Source organism: Varanus komodoensis, unplaced genomic scaffold (assembly GCF_004798865.1).
Source record: "Varanus komodoensis strain SLA01 unplaced genomic scaffold, ASM479886v1 scaffold15, whole genome shotgun sequence".
NCBI classification, from domain to species: Eukaryota; Metazoa; Chordata; class Lepidosauria; order Squamata; family Varanidae; genus Varanus; species Varanus komodoensis.
The window spans coordinates 10,747,538-10,773,854 of NW_025335440.1; the positions used below are offsets into that span (position 1 = coordinate 10,747,538).

Here is a 26,317-nt window from a genome sequence, read left to right on the forward strand (position 1 = left end):
CTTTCAGTTCCGAGCGGGCGAACTTTGGCGAGTGGGCCGGTGGGCGCCTCGGCCTCCTTCGAACGTGGGGTGGGGGGCACCAAACGGCTCCAGCGCGCACGCGCGGCCCCTCCTTCACAGCTGGATCCTGCGGGTGGGGAGAAAAAGAAGTGCGCAGGTGAGTGGCCGTGGGCAGCGCCCCGGCGGAGGAAGCCCGGGGGCCCCCCTCCCCCTCGCCAGTCTCGCGGGGTCGGGCCTTCACAGCCCCTTGCGGATAACCATCCCCGAGGCTCACTTTACAGGGCAGGGGAGACCTCCGTACCGGGGGGGGGCGGAAGGGAGCCCAGCCGCGGCCCTAGAGACCCCAGGCTGACTGGGGAGACGCCGCCCCCCGGATTGAATGCCGTGGTGCGCCTGGTTGGTCGGCTGCGTTGCGCCAGGCCCCGTTTCTGCCAAGGCGATGGAAGGGCGAGAACCCTGCAGGTGCCGGCGCCACTTGTGTATGTGCCCGGATTCTCTACCTCGCCTTCCTGCCCAATCTGGCACTCGAGGCGGCTTATATGAAGAACAGGTGCAGGCCTGTGCAAGGCTGGACAGAAGAAAGGGTCTGCCCCTGCCAGCCCCTGCCAGCCCGTTAGCCTGTCTAGGTGCAAGCAGGATTGCGTCCTGAGACCTTGGAAAGCAAAGATAATAAAGTGATAATAGCGACAGAATAGAAATTGCACCTGGCCCACTCACTGGCGAAAAGGCTTGCTGAATAGCAGAAGAAAGCAAATGCCAAGGAAACACTGTGGGCTTCTCGATGAAGTTTGTACCCTGCCATTGCCCTGCCTCGTTCAAGAATTGTTTGCGGTCCACAAGAGCTTGCTTTCAGTTTTAGTCTTCCTTCCCCTCTGCTGCTTCCATATTTGCTTAGCGAAAATGGGGGAAATCCATTGAGGAAGAAGAAGTGGAATAGATGTGCTGTTCTTTTTGGATTTCTGGTGTGAGGAGCTTCATCCAGAATTTACTGTTGGGTGCCAAGACCTACACAGTTTAGATCTTAGTAATTTTGGGAAGTTTATACCTTGTCCTTTCTGCACATTCACCTCCAAGGTGGCTTACAGAACAATTAAAAGTGTTGCAAAGAGAAGAAATATAATGGTTAAAATGGGAGCCTGGCTTAGTTTTAAAAAGCAGCTAGGAAATAAATGGTGTTATCACAAGAAAATGAACAGATAGAACAAGGGCTGCTCTAAAAACTGGAAAAAAAAAACTGTGTTTTTCCAGTGCCTGAAGAAGATAAAGTACAAGCCAGACTTGCTGCTGCTTCTCCCCGTGACCTCCATGCAATTTAACCAAAATGGGACAAAGAGAGATTAAACAGGCAAAGCTGTTTCTGTCATTTAGATCTGTGTCAAGAAAAGTTCCAGCTTTTATGTCATTGCTGGTAGAAGACAGCGAAGCGGGAGAGAAAATAGTAACTGCATTATTTCACCTGTGTTGGCTGAGGGAATGCTGGAACTTGTAGTCCCCCATATCTAAGGGGCATCAGGCCAAGGCAGACTGCTCCAGCTTCATAGTCTTAGATGGCTGCAGAATTGTAGCTGGATCCCTGGACCCTCAAGGGTAGGAGTTCTTGTTTCTGGTAATTGCCTTTCAGAAGTCATGTGAGAGATCAGAGGTTGACCAGAGCAGACTTTCTCCCTGTAGAGATTCAGTCTTCGCCTTTTGGGTTTCTGCCTGTCATGCAGGTATTAATGGTTGTGACACCGGAGAGAACTGTAAGACTAAATATGGGTAGTCATTGGAGAAAGACATCTCTGGCAAAGTGCAGAGATACTAGATCAGTGACTCATGGCACAATCCAATGGCGATGCCCACAGCCCCTCAGAACATGAGCGATTATGGGCATCCTGTTGAAGAGAGAAGGGGTGTAGAAACGAACTGTCTCTGGCTTAAAAAAAGACATCGATGGCCTTTTGAGGCTGATGAAGTCTTCTGTGCCGGCTCATGATCAAGATAGACTGATGATAATTATACTGTGGTCAAGCTGCTGCTCCCCAAGGAATGCCCTTAATCAGCCCTCTTATCCCCTCGGAGCTTGAGCCAGCATGGATGGAGGGGCACTGCCTGGGAAAGAAGGGAGAAGATATTCCAGTTCTGGAGACCATCTCCAACCTTAGAGTACATTTTGCAGGTTGGAGCGAGGACTCCCACTTTTCCTGTGGCTGTTTGCCACATGATTGCAGCAAGGTCTCCCTGTCAGGCCTGAAAAGGCACTGTTGTTCTCCATCCTTCACTAGTTGTCTTATGGAAGTACCATTTAATTTGCTCTTCAGAGTAGGTTTTTTCTGGGAAGCAAGTTGTTTACAAAACAACACTTCAATAAAAATGTTTTTCTTTTAGTTTCTTTTGGAGCTTCTGCAGCACTGTGCTCGATGCATGTGAACTAAATACTATCGAAAGCAAAACTAATTTATCTGTTTTGCTGCCTCGTCCCAAGTAGCAGATGGTAGCATTTTAAGATCTTTGCCAGATCCTTTTGCAATGTCTTGAATCATTAAGAGGCCTTGCATATAGATTTGTTTCACACAGTGATATTGGTTTGTCTCCTTTCATCTTTTCCTCACTTTTAAGATTTCTTGTCTTTCCCCACCAGCTGCCTGGGAGTCTTTCCACAAAGTTTTGTTTTCTTGATCTGGCTCAAGCAGTAATGGCAATGCCAGGCAAGAAGACCACAGATCTGGATGAATGGATGAAAAGAATGGAAGCTAAACCACTGACCTTCTGTTCATCCATATGGTGATTGAAAAAGAAATTCTGTGCAGGAATCAGCAGTTGCTTTCCTCTGGCTTCCTGCTTGCATCACAATTCCAAAAATACCAAAATTTTGGCAGACTTTTATTGGCTGCATCTGTAAAATCTGGCATCATTTGTGGCTATGCTTAGGCTCATTGGCAGATACTAAAATGTGGAAAGCACAGCAGAAATGGCAAAAAGTAGTAGTGGCAGCTGCAGTTCTCAGACCACTTCATTTTGGTAGGAAAAGTGATTTAAAGATTGCAGGCTTGGAAGCTTATGTTCTGCCATTGTTCCTGCCAGCTTTTCAACTGGCCCTTGTAGCTGAACCCTTAATAGCAGTTTAGTCTGCAGACCATTGCAAGTGGCCATGTCTCCCTCTCCTTTGAAAGGCTTCATTTGCTAACTTCTACAAATCAAACTGCTCTTAAAGGCATAGGATCAGGCCAGGCTTTCTTTTTCAGTCCGTTGACAATCCTAACGTTCTCCAAGTTTAGCTAGAGTTCCTCCTATTCAGATTTTAGTTTGCTTAGATTTATGAAGAACTGTAATATCATAGGAAAATACCTGTGTTTGAGCAAGCGTCTACAGTCTTTTAGTAGTAGCTGGCATACAATTTTAACCTGTCAATAGATTCTTATAAAAATTGGTTTACAAGAGGAATATAGCTCTATGAGCAAATAAAAACATTGTGATAAATCATTAAATATTTCTTCCAAATTTATTGGCTGTATGTTACTCAGCCTTTGCTGAACATTTTTGTTTGTTGCTTGCTTGCCTGCCGTTCTTTACAACTTTTATTTTATTAAAAACTATGCATTGCTGGCAGCCCAGAACTGATAGTTTATTGATATCAGAAGAGTATGTATCATAATTTAATATTGTCATATGCACAAGGCAAACTGTTTGAACATAATTGCACTGTTTTCCACACCTTATTTACCACGAGTAGTAAGAGATTCTAGAATCAATTCCTGTGTCAGGAAGGAATACTAAAATGTGTAAATGTGTGTGTCTTAACAAAAAATGCTAATATCACTAGTATTTTTATTCTGATCCTTCCTTTCTTCTAGGGAGTTGAGGGCATTGTGCATGGTCTGCCTTTCATCTACTCTCAGTGTACCTGGCCAGCCATGCGGAACTTTCTCTGTCTAAACTGTTATAAGACTTTTTTGTCTAAATGTTCATAAGTTTGTACCTTTAGTGGTGAGGCTGATGTGACAGATGCATACTCTGCCACAGGGGTATGAATTTATCCCCAGAAGCATCTTCCTTCTACTTGCAGCAGAACTGCCTGTTCTGAATTCAAAGTAGCTGGGAATTTCTGAGGTCAGATCCTCTTTTTCTTCCCTCACTTCCCAAAAGGGTTTTTCTACATTTAAAAAGTGGTATTTATTTATTTATGCATGTATTTATAGGCCGCTTATAACTGCCGAAGCCTTCCTAGGTGGCTTACAGTACATAAAATATATTAAAATAAAACACATTAAAAGCTATTTAAACACAACAAATTAAAACATCTATGAAAGCAATATAAAAAGGGCCACAGCGTTCAGGCTAAGTGTTAAAAAATTTCCTAAAAAGACATGTCTTCGCCTGGTTCCAAAAGGAAAGTAAAGATGGTGCCAGGCGAATTTCCCTAGGGAGGGAGTTCCAGAGATGGGGAGCAGCAGCAGAAAAGGCCCTTCGCCTCATTGCCTCTCCTCTTATCTCCCTGAGGGGTAGATCTCGTAGGAGGGTCTCCTGAGCTGATCTGAGGGGGTGGGTAGGTAAGTCCTTTAGATATTTATTTTAAAAAGAAAGGACTGAATGTACATGTAATTGAAGCACCATACATAGAGCATTTCCCCCATTGCATTGGTTTCAGCATAAAAGATCACATTCATAAGCATTTTCCTATAGGGATCTAAGAAAGTAGAACAAGCATTTTGATTGAGGTCAGAACAAGGTTACACTACTCTAAGTAGCAGCTGTTATACACAGGAGTAAACATTTTAATTTTGTTTTTTCTGCAAGGATGGCTCAGAACAAGTATCTTGCGGCAAAGCTGATAAACTATTTGCGAGAAGACAAAATTCATCTGTGGAAACCTCCGTATACAAACAACCAGAAAGAGGCTGGTGCGGAGCTGAAGGCATGTACACCGTGGCTGCCCTGGTGTGGCTGCTTTTAGTTGCTGAATATTTGCGCGACTTTCATGACACTAACAAATTCATTTTATTGTTCTAGGAACTCGCATTGCAATATTCAGCCAGGCTAAATTATAATGACTGTGAAATAGAAGCCATTCTGGAAGAAATACGCTGTAAAGCAATTGAGCGGGGAACAGGAAATGAAGCTTTTAAGACAACAGGAATTGCAACGCTTGAAGTAGCTTTGCCTAAAAGGATGGGTAAAGTAAGCAATTGCTAATGTTATCTAAAGAAGCATATATAAATTTTGCAATGAATGGAAGTATTTCATTCAGAGCAGGAAAATATGCTAGCTGAAAAGAGTCTTCAGTTTATGCTAATTTAAGACAGTGATTAGTGCATGGTCACATCCTCAAAACTGCTTCAGTAGAAAGTTCAGTTCATACAGTAAGTGCAGCTGGGTAAAGCTGACAGTTGTAGAACATGCAACTGTACAACTACAGCGAATTGTACAATTGCAGTGGCCTCTACACAGATCAAAAATCAAAATAGACATATTATTTTGTCTGTGGTTATTATTATTATTTGTCTATGATTATTATTTAGACAATAGAGGGTTCCTGACATATTATTCCTGCTCAGCAAATGAGAACAAGTGATTCTGAACCTGCAAATCCATGGCAGAATTTGGATTGGTAGAATTTCATAAGCCTCCTTTGGTGAACTGCAGTTTGCTGTAACTCGGTATTTATATCTCTATTTTATAGACAAGAAAAAATGCTCTGGAGACAAAATTGGTCATCACAGGCAAGGAGCTCAGATCTCAGTAAGTCCTATCACATTATCTTTTTAAAAATTTTCTGAATTGCTTTGTTTGGCACTTCTGTAAAGTTTTTTTTTTTTTTTGTAGTATATACTCTGGGTTTAGTTTAGTTATGTTCCTTACGCTCGGCATAGGAATGTCATATTTTACATCTAAGTACATAGAGAAAGAGAATAAACATTTATATGGAAAGGAGCGGCTGTATTTATTTTTTTAAGTCTTTATAAATTCATAGTGGCTTACATTGATGTGATTATCAAGAGAAACAGGAAGAAACTATCTTAAGCAGTTGAATTTGTAGTATCCTTACATACATGTTTTGAGTACTGCAGTTCAAAAGGCTTTCATTTCCCCTTCTTACCGTTATATCTTCTCCTTCTAGCTTGTAAAATGGTGAGATTCCTGAATTTCACTCCTTGTAGTCATGGTGGGTTTATGCATCATAACGAGTAAAAATGATATGTTAGCCTCTTAAAACTGAATAGCTTTTACTGTCTCTTACTTTGGTTCACAGAATAGCACAAACCTATGGCTTTGAAGAAAATTGCATTAAAATAATTGCAAATAAGAAGCAACTTGACCTAGGTATGTATCTGTATTTTAAAATATCATGTGAGAAGTTATGCATCTACATTCAGAGGTCAAATTGGAACTAATTCCTTGTTCCCTAGGAAACTTTGATTTTAGGATGTTTATTTCAAAATTCTTCCAAATGACTTTGTCTGGCATATACATCTCTCTATATATTACAGGAAAAACCCTCGAAGAACAAGGTATAACACATAACATCAAGGTCATGGTGCTTGAGCTGAAACTGAGTGAAGAGGAAACTAGAAGAAAAGTCCATGAAGAAGAAATGCAGCATGAGGAAGAGGTAGCGAAGAACAAAGAAATGAATAAACGGATGCAAAGAACGAAGAAAGGCATAGAAATACTCGCAGAAAGAGGTAGAGAACATTTTACTTAAATGTTGCTGTTAGCAATACTGAATAAAGGAGAAACTAGAAAGGCCAGTGTGTATTATGCCTAAGGAGAAGGTAGCGTCTCACTTTGTATTACGCATCAGAAGAAGGTAGGTGTTGGCCTGAGGTTTACATTCGCAACAATCCATAGTATGAGTTAGGTGTGGGTTGTTGAATTGATAGGTTTTTTGTGGATTGCCATTATATTTGAGCTCAGTCCTGTGATTTAACTCTAGGTTGTTATGGAAGAGAACCCATGGTTTGTTGTTGACTTTTGAGTTCTGGGTTGTTTGTGATTAACAACTTACAGTTAAATCTAGTGTTCACATGAAACAACATCCAATGATTCAACAGCAATCCAAGATTCAGTAACAGCCCATACTTAACTTGCGTTCATTGCATGCAAGCCAGGTAGTACTACTTAAAAAAAACAGTGACAGCCAGTTTTTCAACTGTGGTGTGTGGCTAGCTTTGCTTTTTCCACAAGACACACCAGCAGTCTTCATCCATCAGTCTGGCCTTTTCCTTTGCACTTCAAGCAATGTACATATGTTCACTCATCTACAGTATTAAAGTATACTGCAAACCTTTACAAAACAGTTACAAAAGTAACGTGGGAATTAGGAGCTGATGGTGATAGCCAGTCCAGTGACTTTTCCTCAGTTCAAGCTGAACCATGCTGGCAAGTTGTAACATCCGGTTTTCAGAACCACAGGTACTGAAAGAGCCAATGATCCTGGCAGCTGGGTGCACTTAAATTCACCCTAAATCACCAAATATGCTCAAGCCTTGAACAGTCTGGGGAAAATGGTGATTTATTGACCTGAGGGAGATCAGTTTTGAAACAAAGAAATAATACACATACACAGCAAAATCATATGGGTGGCCAGGGCTTTAAAAAAACCTGTCAGATTTGCACAGAGAACTCTTTTGGCACCAGCGCAAATAAAGCCCCAGTTACTTCCGCCCCAATATCTCTTTGATCGTGGTTCGAGGATTTAGAACTGTCTATATGGCACCATGCAAGTGGAGCAGCCCATGCATTTCAGTCGGCTGGAAGCCTGCCAGTACGAGAGGCTGCGAGTATCATATCATGAAATTTACCTCCTGACCATCTTACGTTCCTGAAATTTGATCTCTTCTGAGGAAAGTTGGAAACTGACATAGAATGACCAGAGGTATTTTTTAATAAAAGTGGCCCCCTTTTTTTAAAGCACTTACTTGAAGAGAGACATACTGAGGTGGTCTGTAAACATCGCTCTCATCTGTACAAATCAGGCAAGTTGAGACCCAAGAACCAAAGGGAGGATAACCAAACACCTTTTCATTTTCATGACATTCACTGAAACTACGAGAAGGTTCAGATGAATCCGTGGATGGCCACTATTCATTCCTTCATAGGGCCTTCCCACAAACCCTTTGAGAATAATTTGGGTGATCTTCACCCTCCCGGAAAATATCACCAGAAATTTTGGAGGATACAATATGAAAACTGGACAGAGGCTGAGACTTCATTTTGCCAGAAGTGTGTATTTATGAAGAACTTATTCAGGAACCACAAGATGTTTACAGATGCTTTCAAATGCAGGGCTTATAGTGCTTCTGAGCAAAAAACATTGTGCAGCTCTTCTGTTTTTTCCTTCTTAATGGATTTTTTTGTGGAAAGGAATAGGAGGTAGGCAAACAGAAGCAAGCTTCGTATGGAAGAATATTTTATTGGGACACTGCATAAAATGAGGCAAGCTGATTGTATGACAGAACTACATTTGGCAGCACCCTACACTTTAGATACAATATTTATTTCAGTTTTACACCATCCAATAGCCCAAGGTTCTCTGAGTGGTTAACAGAAGTTAACATTACAAACAAAGAGAATAACCTGTAAAACAATACAACACTAAAACAAGAAAAAACCAATAAAACCATAGCAGTTGCAAGCAAGTAGGTGCACAGGTGGAACAATAGGACAAAGAACACAGCATAAAAACTAAGATTAAAAAGTTAACTATTAAAATACTGGGCAAATAAAAAGGTTTTCACCTGGTGCTGAAAAGAGTAGATATACCATAATACCATTTAGCTCTTAGGACAAACAGTTTAACCTGACTACTTAATCTTGCATACAAGAGAGAATGGGCCAGTGAAGTGGGCTAGTGGACTTCCAGTTTTACAAAGCAAATGTTTTGGTGCATAAAGCAAATATCTGAGAGTGAGTTTATTCCTGAATTTATCTGTATGGTTTGTTGCAGAGGATTCAATGGATCCAGAGACGATGCCTTACCTCGACATTGCAAACCAAACCGGAAGATCCATCAAGATTCCCCCAGAAGCCAAAAAAGTGAGGGAAAGCTCTGGGGCAGTTTGGGCAGGGGAGGAGATGGGGAGTGAAGGATGAGCAGGCTTAGTTTTAAATGCAGTTAAGCATTAAGGTTTCATATTAACATGCTGTTTCCTTTTCCTCCTCTGCAGGCTCTCTTGTTAGCAATGGGCCATCATGAAAAGGGAAGAGCGTTGTTGAAGAAGAAGGAATATGCCATGGCATTGCCATTCCTGTTGGATGCGGATAAACATTTCTGGTAAGAATCTTTGGTGTTTTCTCTTCTGATATAATTGCAGTGCTTTACAAAGCAGCCCTGTGCGGCCGATCCAGCAGGGCTAGAGGTAATGCTGCCGCTCTGCCAGCAGAGAGGCCGTTGTATCCAGCATGTGCTTAGCCCACAGCAGGCGGAAGAAACGTGGTAGAGAGGAACGGGAGCAAATGTTGCAGAAACTCTACCCGTTTCCTCTGTGCTTTGGGCCGCACTGCCACTGTCCACAGGTCCCAGGAGGCAGCAGAGATGGAGCCAGCTCACACTGGACTGCCTAGGGGTGGCAGTGCCACAATTCCCAGCAGGGAAGTCCCAGTAGTGCGGTTACTCCCTGGAGACTGCAGGCACCTCTGAAGAGGGGCTCTGATGCCCAGAATGACAGCTTCTGTACTAAGAAAGAGAGTCATTGTGGTGTCCTGGTTAAGAGCAGGGAGTTTGGGACTTGAGCAGTCTGGGTTCTAGCCCTACTCAGGCATGGAGCAAACTGGGACACTTTGGGCCAGTCACAGACACTCAGCCCAGCCTACCTCACAGGGTTGTTATTGTGAGGATAAGAGCGTGAGCAGGAGGAGGAGAGTGATATAACCCGCTTTGAGTGCCTTCTAAGAAAAACGGCAGGACATAAATCTAATAAATAAGCCCTCCATCTTTGAGACACACTCCTCCTCCTCCTCCTGGCCACCTATGTGGCCAATCACCAGCCTCCCCAGCTGCCTCCCACTAATTGCCTCACCCACCATGACAGCAGCACCCATCCCCCTTGAACACCCTGAGAAGCCCAGCTCTGAAAGAAAGCAAAGGAGCCCAGGTAGAACCAGGCTCCCACCCACCTGGGTCCTGTCCTGAGGCTAAGTGAAACTCATTGCACTGGAGGGGGGGAGCTGGAGCCCTGTCCACAAGATGCCATCAGTTTGGAAACCACTCCTGAGGCGGAGTGGATGCTGCCAAGAGCCATCCAGCCTTCCCGCAGGTCTGTTGTGCAGACCAGGGGAGCAGCTGGAAGTCACCTGCTCTCCGGTTGGACTACCCTTCTGGTTAGCCCGGCACTGGCCGTGAGAGCCCAAAGAGAGGTCGCGTGGCCAGGCGGTCAACAGGAGCACCTGAAGGAGTGGTGCCGCCCTGGACATGCCTCTCCTTGCTACCAACAGTAGCCTCCCCTTCAGGACACAGACACCTGTTGTGGAGCCCCATGTGCATTGGCTGTATGTTGCGCTTTGTGCATCCAGAAGCAGGCAGACTCAGCAGGGCTGGAATTTGGGGAGCCTGGGGAGGTGTTGCCTGCCCCTTCGGTAAGGCAAAAGGGAGCATTGGCACAAGGTTGCTGTCCTCCTTCCATTGGAATCAGTGGAAGGTGGGTGCAAAGTTGTGCAATTGACAGCCGTGAAGGGACATGAGCTCTGACAAGATCAGATCTTGTCCGTAGCCTTTGCATAACTCACTCTGTTCGTGCAGCGCCACTGCCAAATCTTGGCCTCAGTGGAGCATTCAACAAACCTTAAGCCAGCAGAATAGAATTGCACCTCCAACCACTAATTTGCAGAGTTTTGAGGGAAATTATGTACACTTTTTATTGACAAATTTTACTGGTGGCTTTTGGAAGTCATTGCATGGAATTTTCTTGTTTTTCAGCGATTGTGGCTCAGAGCTCCTGCACACTGTTGATAATTACGCAGTGCTGCAACTGGACATAGTCTGGTGTTACTTCCACCTGGGGCAGCTGGAGTGCCTTGACGATGCTGAGAAAAAGCTCACAATAGCCCACGACTGCTTCAGAAGGTGCTACGGAGAGAACCACGAAAGACTGGTCACTATAAAAGTAGGCAAAAGAGATGGAAGGGCATGCCCATGTGGATGCTTCTATGGTCTTTCCTCGTCCTTTACAGCTTCCTTTGCTTTGGGAGTCTGAACTCTCCCGATGTGGCCAAATACCCTTGGCATTCAGGAAATGCTTCTTGCCTTTCCCTAGGAAGTAGATGCCTTTGCAGATTAAATGTGTGAATATGTAACTTCATAAAGCTAATATGTACACAGAGGATGCATCTATTTCAAGACTGTAAGCTCAGTTATCTCTCTGACACTTATTTTTCCTCTGCCACCTTTTTTCGCCCGTGCAACAGAGATACAATGAATTCCAATTAAACCTCTACACAGACTAGCAGGAAATTCAAATAGAAAACAAGCTTCCGCATTTCAGTACCTTAGTATAATGCACTGCTAGGGGATGATATCATAGCAGGGAGCTGTTCATGAATGCATTTTACTTGACCACAGTCGCTTTTTATCCTGTATCTAACACTGGAGAGCCATGAGGTTCCTCAGAAGCTTTTCAGACTTCCCTACAAGATGGTGTGCCCACCCCTAATTTTCCCCTGCATTGGGGGTGTTAGGTTTGCTCTAGGGCACAGTCTCGGTTCTGTGGAACAGTTGCAGCATTCTCAGATCATGTGAAGCACTAGTGCAGCCTGCGAGCCTGGCTGATGCCCATAGAAACAGAATATGTACCCATCCAGCACCCAGAACCCTTTTTGCCATGTTCCGGGGTTTTGTGGTAGAAGCTGGATGGAAAGGGGGCCTTGGCCCATCAATGCCACAGTCTGGGAAAGCATTTCTGAAGGGAGGAAGCCTGGAACTGACTGCTGCCTATCCACAACCTAATGTGCTTGTTTGGATGCTCATTAAAATGCACACACCTGTGTGACCATTGAGACTACAGCTCTGGGCCGGTTGTCAGTATACGTGTGTGTGTGTGCTTTGTACCAGTCTAGGCAGAGCATCCAGAGGATTCCAGTATTGGTGTTGGCCAGCAGGCTGTCTCTCTCTCACCGGCCCTCATGCTGAGAGAACATGGATGGTGACGGCGGTTCTCAGCACAGCAGGGTGTGAAACAAGACCATGGGCTGCGTCTGTGAGCTGAGCGTGTCACAGACGCAGCCCACCGGCCTCCGCCTTGAACTGGACTGTGGCACTGCAGTATCACTTAAAAGAATCCAGTGGTCAGCTGAGCTCCCACCCACACTTACCACCACAAGCACTTACCTGCAGTAGGAAGTTTTGACAGAGACCGTTAAAATGCAGTTTAAACTACGAGCAGCATATATTCCTGAGGGGGAGGCAAAAAACACACCTCACAAACCTGTCATAAGTAGAAGGAAAATTCCTTCCCATATACATCACCTGTCTGATAATCTTTTTCTTTAGCAAGATAACAGGGATTAGCTCTGGAGCAGGTGGTGGAGAAACCGGCGACAGCAGGCCAAGTCCATATTTATAGCTTAGGAGTGGAATTGAGTGGATAAGTTCCACTCCAAGGTCCTGTGCCCAGAAGCACCTGGTGTGGGTCTAGCGACTGCATAGCTGGCTGCTGACCATGTGGAAAAGGTCCCCTGGCCAATTCCAGTCCCTCCCCACATGGACACACACACAGGGTGCAATAGCACGCCGAGATTCAGAGCTGGTAATTCCCCTGGTGTTTGATAGGTTGCCTGGGCACAACAGGGAAGGGACTAGCCCTGTCCTCTGCCAGCGAGAGCCAGGTTTGCTCTCTCAAGTAACTTAGCCAAACCAGTAAAATCTAATCCCATGTGATCTGCTGGGAAGATGCTTCTCAATATTAAACCAGACACAACATTTAGCTGTAGAAAAATAAAATCATAGTGAACGGACACTTCACAGGAACTCGTTCCTAGCTGCTCTCCATTTCCATGGGCTCTGTCCAGGAGCAATTCCCAATGCATTGTGTGCCTGATCCCAAGTGAATAGTGTGGGGGGAAAGCAGCCAGGAAGAGCCCTGTCTGGAGGTGACCCTGTCGCTGGCACTTGGCTCGTTCTAAATTAACCGGGCTTGTGGTGCATTCTTTCCTTGAGGCCTTTTTGAGAGGGTGACTGATGTAAGTGAGGGGATGCAGCCCAGCTTGTTGCGGCGCTGCAGGTGTTCGTTAGCCTTGGGCAAGTCTCTCTGTGCTTTATTGATTGACATTCATGGTAAGCTTTTTCCCCTGTTTGATTACTGGTGATATACTCAGCTGTTAGATTTCCAGCCTCTTATTTCCCCCCTCCCCATTACATCTGATAACTGATACTGATATTCAGGCCTGTTGTGTTACTGGGCTCTGTTTGAGTGGATTCTTGCCCCTCTAGTAAATGCAAGTGCCTTACATCAGCTCTGCAAAGTTTCAAGAGGTCAGAGCAGGGCCAGAGTTTGTTTGCTGTCCCGTATGCAAACTTTCTCCTTTTCCTGTGGCTGTGGGTCCCTTCTCTTTCCACCCCACCCCCTATGATCTGTTTTGTTGTCTCGTGCTTGTACGCTGACTCTTGCGCTTTCTCTCTAAATTGTTCCAATGACTTCTGGTAAATAAAGTTAAAATCCATACATTGTCCTTATGTTCTAACATGTAAATTGACCCATTGGTAAATACTTGTGTTTCTTTAGGGAAGTTCTGGCCGAGAGAAGGCTTTATTTTTAAGGCTTTATTTACTTCAAGGAATCACCCAGTACCATAATGGCAGAGAAGGGGAGGCTGCTGAACATCTTCAGAAGGTACGTTTTTGTGTTGAGCTTCAGACCTTACAATCCCTCCCCTAGGCACAAGTTTGCGTGTGCTCCATTTAGTAAAAGTTTATTTCTTTGCCCACTTCTTTCCTATACAGGCCCATGGCTTAGTTCAAGAATTGTGCATAGATCCTGAGAAGATCAGTAGCTTGTTACTTCTGGGTTTCTCTGCTCAGGAAGCTCGTCTGGGTCTCCGAGCCTGTGATGGAAATGTGGATCATGCTGCTAGTCACATTTCCAACCGGAGAGAGGTATAATGCCGGGAGGCTGCCATGCTATACCATCAGGTTGTGTTGCGTATTGTTGTGATGCAGTAAATGTTGTGATGTGGGCACCAAGCAATGCAAGCTGCCACCATCCAGTTTGACATGATTATTGGTATGTGTGTGTGTTGCTGTATGTCACAAACCCCCTAATTTTAAAACGTGGCATTTGTCTCAGTGGCCAAAGAGCTGGATCCCCCTATTATGTGGGGCAGTATTAATATTAGTTACCTGTTGTTTTTCCACCAATTAAAACATATTGTGCTAAATCTCCATGAAGTTTCCATACTTGTGAGCTTCAGGAGTAGTAGAGACATACTTGAGGGGAGCTTTCTGGGAGAAAATAGTCCTCCTTGAGAGGTAGTTTGAAGACTACCATTTTAGTCAAGTCCTTCATAAAGAATGAGGAAGCAGGAGTTTTTGCTTGAAATAGTTGTATCACAGGAAGAAATGCATCAGAACAGAATGAAGGCATCAAAGCAGCAAGAGAGATGCTTTCAGGCTGAGGCAATGCACCTTCTCTTATGGCTCTTCTCAAACAGGAAAAGGCTCAAATCAGGAGAGAGGAAAAAGCCAAAAGGAGAAAGCGACTAGAGGACATAAACTCCTTGAAGAGTCTGGGCTATCCTGAGCGAGCTGCTAGGGAAGCTCTTCATAAGGCGAAGGGAGACATTGTGCTGGCAACTAAGGTAAGTGTGTTTCCAAACCTTTGACAATACTGCAGAAAAGCCTGCTGGGAAATACCTTGTGGGCTCCATATGGTTTCAGGTAACAGACAGCAAATATTATTGCTTCCTTTGTCTGTCAAATATGTGATCTCTAAACTGGTGAATCAGGATTCCCTACAGGTGTGCTACTGCTCTGCAGAACACCAGCCATGCTTCCCACTAAGTCTTCCTGCTGCCGGACCTAGAAAGCAAAATGGATTTTTGCTATAATGCTCACTTAGCAGACCTGGAAGAGGAGGTGAAAAGTTCCATTTAGACAGGGTCCCTGTGCTGTTTTTTTTCCCTAATAGCTGTTAAATTAGAGACTCCTTTCTAAGCAGTTACAGTTTCAAGATGGCCAGCGAGAGAAGTAGAATGTGGATGCCTCCAGTTGTCAAAAAGAAAGGGGCACCTCCAGAACCATTCAAATTCAAGTTATTCTCAGTTATCAAAAGGAATTGCACAGTTTCGTTTAGGCTGCAGTGCAGCGCACACTTGCCAGGCAGCCCCATTTAATTCAGTAGAACATACCTTGGAGCAGGCACACCTGGGCCGTTAGAGACAGGTTTCTGGCTTTGGCACCCCAGCTGAGACTCTGTCCATTAGTTGCACAAATGTCAGGTGAAAAAATTCCAGATTATTTTGCATATTGAAAGCTCAAATGTACCCTCATATAATCAGGAATTATTTAATTTTTTTATTTTTTTATTTTTGGATTTATATCCTGCCTTTTTCCTACAAAGGGCTCAAGGCAGCTTACATTATTCTCCTCCTCCATCTTATCCCCACAACAACAACCCTGTGAGGTTGGTTGGGCTGAGAGTCTGTGACTGGCCCAGAGTCACCCAGTGGGCTCCATGGCTGAGCGGGGACTAGGACCCCGATCATCTGAGTCCCAGTCCCATGCTCTTAACCACTACACCACACTGGCACCACATGACCTTGTGTTACACAAGGAAAAATAAGAATTAGAAATGGGTCAGAATACTTTGAGTAAGAATTTCATGGAATTTTAATGACTTGCTCAACTCGAAAATGTGTACGTATGTGTAGGGGAAATTTTCTAAGCTGCAAACATTTTATTTTTTTAAGTTTACTATAACCATGACATTCTCACCCATACTTGGTTTCCTCTGGTAGGTTTCATGTGGAGAACTTTAACTCAGCACTTCCCTGCAGAAAGTTTTGCTCCTGTAGTTAGAGGCTGGATTCCTAAGATCCGTACAGTTCACATGCCTTGCTATTGTATGGCAGTGTGTTTCTCAAGCACCCGCCCCCAGTGCTGCATGATGGGTAGCCATAGCTTTGTCTCATATGGCACAGGAACCTGCCATTCAAAGAAAAAAGTCAAACATCCCACAAAGCAAGCCAAAGCCCATCCTTGGATTTGCCCAGGGTGGACAAAAACCAGATTATTTAAAACAAATATTCTGGGCAATAATAGTTTTTAAAATAACCTGGCTTAAAATGAAACTGGAACTTAATGGTTTCATATAAACGAAAACTGGGCTCATGGTCCATCCCGGAGCTTAAGAAACGTTGGTAAGTGGGCTGTTGCTTGTTACGGGTGCAATCCAGTCAAGATGCCTATAAGCCTAGGAGGGCTGCAGGCATCCTGTGCAGAGTGGCTGCTTTTTGCCTTGCTTCCCCCTCTGCTCTGCGTTGCTTTTTCAGTAGCTTTTTCAGCCATTCGTCTGGGACTCTTTGCAGGGGAAGGGAAGGGAAGGGGCAGCAGAGGACAAAGGATACCTCACACCCTGACCCCTGCTGTCTCCTCCCCGCTTTACCTCCTCCAAGGTTGCGTTCCCCACCTCGAAGAGACCGCCAGCATGGTTGTTTCCATGATGGCTGCAAGGTGTGCAGGAGGTATCGGAGCACAGAATCCCAGCTGTGAGATGAGGGCTCTTTGTCAAGCTGGATCTGGAGATCTGAGATCCCTGGGGCCCCCTAGATCATTCCTAAAATGCTTTGTTTCATCAAGTTAGGTTGGGGAAAACATCTTCATAGCACCTGTACAGTTCACGCTCCTACGTTACAGTTTGACACAGGGGACTTGCAATTAATGGGCCATCGCAGGCTCCGTAATCCAGGTGATGCTATTCTGTATCTTATCAGAATCACCCTTATCTACATGTGTGGATGATCATGTATTAAATTCCTGCCTTGTGGCTGCAGTTGGTTCAATTCTAAAATTACTGTTGTTTATGACACCGCCAGAAAAGGCTGTGCCGTCACTTTCCAACTTATGGGGGGAAATGGCGTTCCTCGGTAACTGCCGTCTCTCGCTTCTGCAAAGTTCTGGGTACTTCTTAATGCCTATCCTTATGCATGTTTCCCAAACAAGGATGTGGAAGATTGAAGCTGTAATTCTCAAATGAGCTATTGTGCCTAATATCCTTGTATGTTTAAAGAAACCTTTGTAAGATACGTGTCTATGAGCAGACACAAATCTACAATATAAAGAGCATGTGAACTAGCATAGACAGTTTTGAATTATGCCCTTTCGTTACATGAATGTTCTCTTTATTTATAAATCAATATGTTTCAAGCTGACTCAAGAAGTATAGATTTCAGAATAGGAAACTTGAGATTTAAATGATTGGTTTAAATTCCCTTCATTTAAACCAATATACTTTAAACATTCCTAAAATAGCCCTTTGGATCCTGGCCTAAGAATGTATTTATTCTATTTTTAAAACTGCTGTAACACATCAAGCAAACCTCCAACAAACGTAAAAGCAGCCTTCCATGCCCAATATCATGGAAAGACAATTCAAAATTAAATACTAGCAAAGGTCTTGATAAATAAAATAGAATTATTTTGAGTAGGCATTAAAGGAAAAACACAGCCTGCGGTCTGCCAGCTGTTGAAGGCCTTGTGCACTGTGGGAGGCACACCTGGCTACCTGAGAATGTGCTGACAGCAGTGTGGGAAAAATAGCTTGTGAAGTCCAAATGGTCTTTTCACATGCCGTTTGTGAGCTTGCACTTCTGCGTGAACGGCGTGGGGGAGGCTCTTGGTCTGTGTGTACACTCGTGTTTGCTGTCTGTTCCAGATTATATTGGACAACCCACTGCTACTCCTGCCAGATGAGGAGGATCCCATGCCAGGGGAAGAGTTCAATGTTACCCAGGAAAGTATTGATCAAGTAAGTTGCATTTATCCTGGGGGGGATTCAAATTCCTCCAATCTCTTTGAGGCTGACGGTCCCATTCGTTGCCTTAGCAATTTTTAGCTTGCTGTTTTACATTACCACTTAGGGGCCAGTAAAATCCTTAATGTTTTTTTTTTTCTTTCTCTAAGGCAGAGATGGGGGGAAAGTGACCCTCCAGATGTTGCTGGGCTGGAGCTCTCAGCACCCCACTCCGTTGACATCGCTGTCTAAAGCTGATGGGAGCTCCTCTCAGGCAGCATCTGGAGGGTGTCCTGTTACCACTGCTCCAATGTCTCGTTAATTTCCACTGCCACTTTGCTGCAGTCTGCACTGAAATCTATGGGTAGCTCATGTGATATAGCTGTAGCCGAAAGAGAGCTGGGGCATCTCCTCATATAACAAGGCAAAGTACTGACAGTGTAAGCAATGTGCGGATCACATCAAGCCACCTGCCAGAGTGCGCATCAACTCAGGTTGCAGTCAGGAATGTCTCACAACCTTGTGAGACTCACTTTTTGTGCATGTGTATTGGTTAGCATTCTTTGCACAGATCATATGAGAATAATTTTCATATTTTGAACGACTTACTTGATTTTGCATCTGTTGGATGGATGTTACAATTATTCCAGTAGACACAGACATATTAAAACTTCATTTGATAAGCTGCAAGCTGTGTCTTTGAGTGTGTTTTTCATTGTGCAGCAAAGATGGTCCATTCTAACTAAATATTTCCAGGCACAGATAACCACAGGAATCATTCCAACATCCATTGTGTCAGAACCAGGCCCAGAGCTAAAGCAGTAGAGTAAGTTCAAACATGTGCAGCAGGCCAGCTGGTATAAATGGGAAGCATTGTGCTTGGGGATATCCATATGTAAAGTGCCCGGGCCCATCTCTGCATTTCTTCTTATGCAAAACTTGGATGGGCCATCTGTATCCTTTACTTCTTGTAATAATAGTTAACCCACATTTCACCATATGTTACAGAAAAGTGTGTTGTTCCAGAGACAGGACCAAAAGCTGAGCCGTTATTGTGAGCCAATGATATGGCCTTCAACTCTGGGATATATTTACAATAAGAAGTACACTTTCCCCAAATTGCACCGCGTTTAGTGTAGTACAAGGGTAAGAACCCTACCTGGAATTCCCTGCTCAGCCCTGTAACTGCAAGTGATCTTGGGCCATCTCCCCTCCCACTCCAACCAACCCAGCTCAACTCACTCACAGAGCTGTTCTGAGGTGAAAGTCACATTCTGAGCTCCTTGGATGTAAGTAAAATAAATAAATAAATAAATAAAACAAAAACCTCGCTAATTATAACACATGCCTCATCTTTGTGTTTTTATGGTCTAGTTGGTATATATGGGCTTTAAGCCCAAGGACGTGGAGCAGGCTCTGAAATTATTCAAAGGCAACGTTCAGCTGGCTGCACAGATCCTTGTACATCACGGGGGATCCCTTCCTGCAGAACTGCAGACCGCTCTGGACAGCCTCCCTCGTTCAGACGACTCCAGTTCATCCAAAGACTCTCCTACTGATTCTGCAGGTAAAGGGGGACCTGGGGCTGTGACGTCTAAAGGCAAGGCGTTTGCTCCCATGGTGCCAGCCGAGACAGGGTGCAAAAGCTGCATGGGAGGTCCAGTCTCCATGGGGAGGGGCCACACATGCGTGATCCTCACCTGTTGGACTGTACCATGAAAGAGGGGCCTTGCCCGCATGACTTGGCCATGCAGTCAGTGCGCTGCATGCAGGCAGTGTTTTTGATCATGTAATAAGCGTGCGCGTGGAGGCCGGTCCTAACTTCTCAGAATGCCTGTTTCTTCATACACACTGGTGTAACACTGGAAAAATAACCCACAACTTTTCAAATGATAACTTACTGTGACATGTGTTGTAATTCTGAATTACATTCCCTTTGTGATACTGAGAGATTACTAGTAATAATGGGGAAAAGACAAACGTGACACTATCATATTAAAATGGGCTACTAATTAACCACTTTGGAACAATTACAGTTATGTTGACTGCCTTCATAATACTGACCTTTCCAGAGGCATTTTCCACGGGGGTATTTGTTGTACCAAAACACAACAATTTTCTTCATTGTGTCTTAAGCAGAAACATGCCATCATCCTGACCTGCCTTTATATTCACAGTGGTTAATAACTTCGTCTTAACCATTGTGTGCAAGATTTTCCTACACCGTTTCTTGATTGAGGACAACTTCTGGATTTTTCCAGCGTTCTGCAAATTCACAGTTATGCTTCTGACAAAACGTCCTCTACCCGCAGCCTATTATCTTTCCTCAGCAACTTTCCAGAGATACTTTGTTGTCATTACAATGGCATCATGATGTTACAGTGTAATGTAATACCCTTAGGCACTTCTAATAATATAATCCCAAACTGTTACAGACTTTTTTTTATTATTTCATGGTTGGTTGAAATTACAGTACCAGCTATACCACTGGGATATTCCAAAAAGTATCTTCAATTGGCCTTTCTAAAACGTACGCTATTTATTTTCTGCTGGTATACAACTCATAAACAGATGATGCGTTGCCACCTGAAGTATTTCATACGTCTCAAGCAGAGAGTAAAACATGGTTGCTTGGCAAGTCTTTACATGCACTTTCTGGACATTTCAAAATAAATTCTGAATTTAAAAGTCTTGACTGCACCATGGTGGGTAGTTTGAATAGTGTCCTTAATGCCTGTAAATGCCATCAGCCTTCCTGCCATGAATAACTCAGAAAACCTGGTTCTCTTGATTTTTTCCCAGCTCTCAGAGCCTGAGATTTTCGTGTCCCCTGTGACGTTTTTATGAAAAATCATTGACACTGTAGGAGCGGCATCTAAACCAGCCTTGTTTTGTACCAGCATCAGTGATCTCCTTAGACAAAATTAATAATATTCTCTTTTTTAATTTAAAAAATTAGGAACTTCTGGTCTTCAGAGGGATTTCTACTCCCAGCTTTTCAGTAGACTAGCATATTTTATACTGATGTGAACTGCCCACCCCTGCATTGCGGAACGGCAGCATTTCTCCTGGAGATTTCATAACCATAATTTCAAAAAAGGGTTCAGCCCTTTTCTGAAACAATGTTATTTTAAGAAATAAAGGCAAGAGAAGACATTAAGCTCCATTTTCGGGGGAAATACAAGCTATAACATTTCTATTACAGTGATCCTGGGGTAAGGCAGGAAAGTTTTGATTTTGACCACTCCGGTGCCATTTCAGCTGCATTATCTGAGGTTTAATATCAAAGAGGACTTTTAGGTCCCATGAAGAAAGCACCTTGATCACAGGTAGCGTTAGGGTGAAATCTGCTGACACTGCGTTTAACCTTCCGGACTTCAAGGGTTGCAGGTCTCTTGTGCGTGGCGGTGAAGGCGGGTTGCCTCTGTTCCTCCCACCCTGATTCCAGCCACCTCCCTGTGGTGCCTTGCAGTGTGTGCCTGAGCTGACCAGAATGTTCCATATGCAGGCGGAGCCTGTGCCTGCGGCACCCCATCTCCAGCTTTGCGTTGGAGTGGCCTTGGCGAAGCAGCGGCTGCATTTCTTTCCGGGAGCGTGCTGTGTGTTCAGTGTCCCAGCGCCAACCTCAGAGCAAGTTCCTGAGGTCAGGGTTGGGACTTCAGATTCTCCTCCGGCCATCTAGACTTTGTCTAATGGCCGTCAGATTAAGCTGGTTCTCTTTTTAAAATTTAGTTTCATTTAGTTTCCACTTAGTTGTTGGGTTTACGTTTACTTAGGTTTTGTCTGATTAACTATGTAACGAGCCGAGTCTCAAAATATTTTGAGGGGTATTTAAATACAGCAGTGAAATTCTGGACTTTTTTGGGGAGAAAGAGCCAGGATTTACTGCAGTGCCATGTTCTGTGTCGCTACCCAGACACACTGCATGGACACCAAGATCTAATCTGACCAAATAGGCTAGAACTTAACTCTAATATATGGAATATTAAAATGGTCAGGGCCCAGCCTTGCCAATACTGCTCTGTAAAGAGGCAAGTTCTGACTGCCACCTCATACTAGGAATCCTAGTTTGGTGGGGGTGCTAGCAGGCACAGTGTAATCACATGGCCCAGACACTCAGAATAACTTTGAGCTTCATCTGAAGCACTTCTTAAAATAATGTATGTTCTTCCTGCCCCCTTTACATGTTCATTAAGGGGAGGAGTATGATTAGTTATGCCAATTGCTGCCTGTTTTCTGTTTGTTTCAGCAGAGGGATGGGGGAGCTCTTCTTTGCAGAGCTCTTCAGTCGGTCTTTTCCTCTGGCACTTTGAAATGCTAGATCAGATTACTCTTTTTAAAATAACACTTTTCGTAACTTTTTAAATGGGTTGTTCAAACCAGCTTTCCAAATTTGAAATGATTCCCTTTTTTGTCCAAAAAAGATAAGAGGAGAACGAAAAACAAAGAAGGAAAACAAAGAAGGAAAAACCCACAAGGTAATAATGGGCTTCCTCTTATCACTAATGGTTTGCCAGAAGGAGAGGAAACTTCTCAGCACATGCTGAAGGTTCTAACCCGCTAAAGGCAGCCATGCAGTCTGCACCACCTCCTTTATTTCTTGTATCCCACGTTGCCTTCTTATTTAAACTCGACCCTCAGCTTCCTTTGATCTTACATCACTCCAGAATTATTTCTTCTTTTGATAACTCCATGATAACCTACCATTAATTTAAAGGAAAAATCTGCTTACCAGTTTGGGTTTGTTTAATGCTGGTTAGAAAAGCCATTCCTTCCTTCTCTGCAGAGTAAGGGGGGGGGTGCATCCGAATGAGCCGTGGATGGGTGACCTTGAGCCTCGGATGCTTTGGGCTGCAACTGCCACCAGTCTTCGCGACATGGCCAGGTTGCGGGATTTGTAGTCCGAAACATCTGAAAGGCAGCATCCGCCTACAGAGGGAATAAACTGCAGCTTCTGGCATCAGTTTGGTCCAGCCTTCCCCAGGTTGGTGCCCTGCAGGTGTGTTCAGCTACAACCCTTGGCAGCCTCACCCAGCCGTCCTGGCTAGAGGATGCTGGGAGTTTTACTTCACCACATCTACCTGATGCCAAGTGGGGGCAGGCTGAGTGAGGGTCCACATGGTTGTCCTGTTCTGTGTGGCCTTTTCATGATGCCTCTTTGCGGGTATAAGCCTGCTGTCCTGTGTCCATTTTCCTGGAAATATGCTTCCCTGACTGGGCCTTATTTTCAGTAAATCATACTTAGTATTGCTCTTTGAAAACGACCAATTTTTACTTTGGCCTTTGCATGTGATCCTGTTTATGCCTTGAGCAGTTCCTTTAACTGAATTCGGGTTCTGTGGAGAAGCAGGTCATCTTCTCAGTGCTGAAACCCTTTCATTCTGGTATTCCTTCGCCTTCCACTTGCATCCTTTGGGATTAGATAACCCATCTGCCCTCTTTACCCCCTTCTCTGATACGTGAAAGGCTTCTTCTGGCTTAGTCGTTCTTAACTGTATTTCTTTGGTTCTAACCACACTGAGCTCTAAAACTGAATTTGATTTATTTGTTTTCCCTAAATCCAAAACTCACTTCACTTTCGTGCTTCAGCTTCATGTCTGCATTTTATAATGTTGCAGTTAAATTATATTACCTTTTGGTCTTTTTTTTTTTAACAGCTCTTGCACACTAACACTTTGAATAGCCTTCAGCCTAGATTAGCAGCACTGTAGAGTTGGATTTCTTGTTTTCCATGTTCATGACACTAATATGAGGAGAAGTAGATTTGGGTCTGTCCCTCATTGATATACTACATGATAAAATCTGGATTTGGCTTAAGCACAAGTAAAGACTGCCTTGCTTTAACGTCTCATGCCTCCGCAAGCCCGAATCCAACTCTTGATAATAAAGTACTGTTGGAATGCAGCCAGTTTTATGGCGAGAGGTTTAGTTAAATTATTGAGGCTGGGAATAAGAGACTTGCATTCACTGTATACTACATTTCTCATTAATTTTAGGTACTTCAGGGGCCTCAACAGATGATGACATGGAAGTAGATGCTGTCAATGAAATCTTAGAAGATATCCCAGAACATGAAGAAGATTATTTGGACCTAACTCTAGAAGAGGAAGAACATATAATTAACGAATATCTCTCCTACATAAGCCACGTGCAGATGCAGTAGACAAACTTAAAAGGCTGTGGTCTCAGCCACATGGACCAGCAACTTTTGGACTCCAGATAAAATTAATTGCATGTTAGTCCTGAAGCCAGTGGGTCACACGAGTCATGACTAAGTTAGTCTAGATCAGAACTTTGGATTTTAATATTAGGAGTGGAAATGTGTCTGACCCTATTGTTTGCCATATGCCTTATGTTCAGTCAGTTGCATAGTTTTTAAATCTTGGTATGTGTAAAATCTGTATTTAATTGTAATCTAGAGCAACACTGGAGAGTAATACCAATTGTAATACAAAAGTATTTACAAAACATATTTTTATAGAGAGGCAATATATATTGATGTGAGATAAACCTATTTAGTAAGCAAATGAAATCCATTTTACATCTCTTTACTTCTTTTACAATACCCAGATTTCTTTTTTTAAAAAACAAAAGATCCAATTATTGGAGCATTAAACATAGGATCTCTCTAGGACTAGCATTTTGGTATTTTCAGACCTTTGGAATATAATCTCAAGTCTGTAGATCTTTCAGTTTTTCTGATCTAATCCAGTAGTCTGAAGTCAGCTGTAAACCAGTTTGTGTCGATCTCCTTTTTTCAGTGTCTGTTTTACATAATGCATTAATAACCAATAAAAAGTAATAACATTTGTTGCAGTTCTTCTGGGGAGCTAAGGCCTGTCCGTTTGGAGATGAAGTACTGGATGCTGCTGTAGTGAAGATTATAAAAGTACCAAAACCTCTTCAGTTTCTTGTTTTCTTAACTCTCTGAGAACTGCCTCTTCTGGACCACTATGCAGGAAGTGCCCTTAGTGCCTGTGGCATTTAATGGAAGTGCCATTTGAGCAACTTTCTCTGTGCTTTTCTCAACCGATGCTCTTTAAAGGAAATAGTCTTGAAAAGAGCCCCCGGATGCAGCGACCGACTATAGGAATAGCCAGACATCTGTTTGAGCATGTTTTCAGCATATCAGAAGGAGAAGATGCAGAATTTTCTTGTGAAGATGTCCTGCTGCTGCCATTTTGTGGCTTCCTCCATCAACATGTATTTGGGATGCACATACAAAGAATATGGGGAATACTGTTTAAAGGTAGAAATTTGCTGACAGACTCCTTTGATCTACTTAGCTACTTTGCTTATTCTGTTCAAAAATTACAGCTTTCTATCATGTTCGAGTACATTGTCTCTGCTAAATAGCACTGAGATTTTTTTCGGGGGGCAGGGTTAAAGCGAAGGCACCACAAACCTCCTAGTCCATCTAGTGCAGTAATGATAATTCAAATCAACAGTGAGGCCGTCTGGGATTCCCCAGCACAGATTTTCCCCAGTTTTCATTTCTAGAAGCCCTGACTGCCGCGACAACAGGCTGTGGGGTGGCCGTTTGCGGGCCTCTCGCCGCTCCTGAACAGCCACCCAGCAGCCGGCCAGCTTGCACAAGTGATCCAGCACAGTGACGCTGTGCACAAACTGGATCTGGACTGAGGTTGGCATGAAGTGCGGCAAGTTGCAAGCCAGCGGCTGTTGACGGGCCTGTCGTGAACTGGGCAGACGGCACTGTATCTTCAGAACTCATTTTCAGCCTGGCTTCCACTCGAGCCATACCCCACAGAGGAACTGACCTTGGGCTTCTTCGGGCCCAGACAGCAAATGGCCTCCTTTAGTACTGGTGCGTGTAGACGTTGCATGATTCAGAAGTGTTGGATGTGCCAGCATGGTGTGGTGGCAAGGGTGCTCCTGGGAAACGGGAGTTCTGGTCCTCGTGCATCCATGAAGGCTGGGCAACCACGTGCTGGGGGTTTCATGAGCGGCGCCAGCTGGAGCCTGGGGTCAGACTAGATGGCCCAGGAGGCCTCTTCTGACTCACTCTTTCTTCGAGGCTCACTGGGTGACTTGGGCCAGTCTCTCCCTTTCAGCCTAATGTCTACCTCACAAGGTGGTCATCGTGAGGATATAATGGGACCTATGTAAGCTGCCTTGGGATCCTCACGTGGGGAAAAATGCCAGTATGTTTTCTGCTGTAAAACCACTTGTGGTCTAACAGGACAAGTATTTATCTGCATCAGGTAAGCCCAAGCCTCCGGTAAGCATCCTTTCCCATTCTCCCCAAACCCGTAGTAAGAACAGTGATATTGGCCTGCCTTACTGAGCACAGTGCATGCAGCTGTAAACATCGGTCAAGGAATCAGTACTCCAAATGTAGCAGAAGCATCCCAGCTTGGGTGGGGAGGGAAGGGGGCCTT

The 26,317-nt window shown here is 44.1% G+C and overlaps 1 protein-coding gene across 2 annotated transcripts; it reads left to right on the top strand.

Annotated features, from left to right (window-relative positions):
• Positions 1-24,728, top strand: NUB1 (negative regulator of ubiquitin like proteins 1). Of its 2 annotated transcripts, XM_044424855.1 has the most exons (16): positions 1-157; positions 4,777-4,894; positions 4,990-5,157; positions 5,660-5,718; positions 6,230-6,300; positions 6,468-6,662; positions 8,927-9,015; positions 9,147-9,253; positions 10,895-11,081; positions 13,695-13,802; positions 13,913-14,065; positions 14,620-14,766; positions 17,841-17,933; positions 19,293-19,485; positions 22,343-22,396; positions 23,915-24,728. In XM_044424855.1, the coding sequence occupies exons 2-16, from the start codon at positions 4,778-4,780 to the stop codon at positions 24,079-24,081; spliced, it is 1,908 nt and encodes a 635-aa protein (XP_044280790.1). In that variant the 5' UTR covers positions 1-157; position 4,777; the 3' UTR covers positions 24,082-24,728. The 2 variants fall into 2 exon arrangements, with proteins under 2 accessions (XP_044280790.1, XP_044280791.1); XM_044424856.1 differs by lacking the exon at positions 22,343-22,396.
• Positions 24,729-26,317: the final 1,589 nt, after the last annotated feature.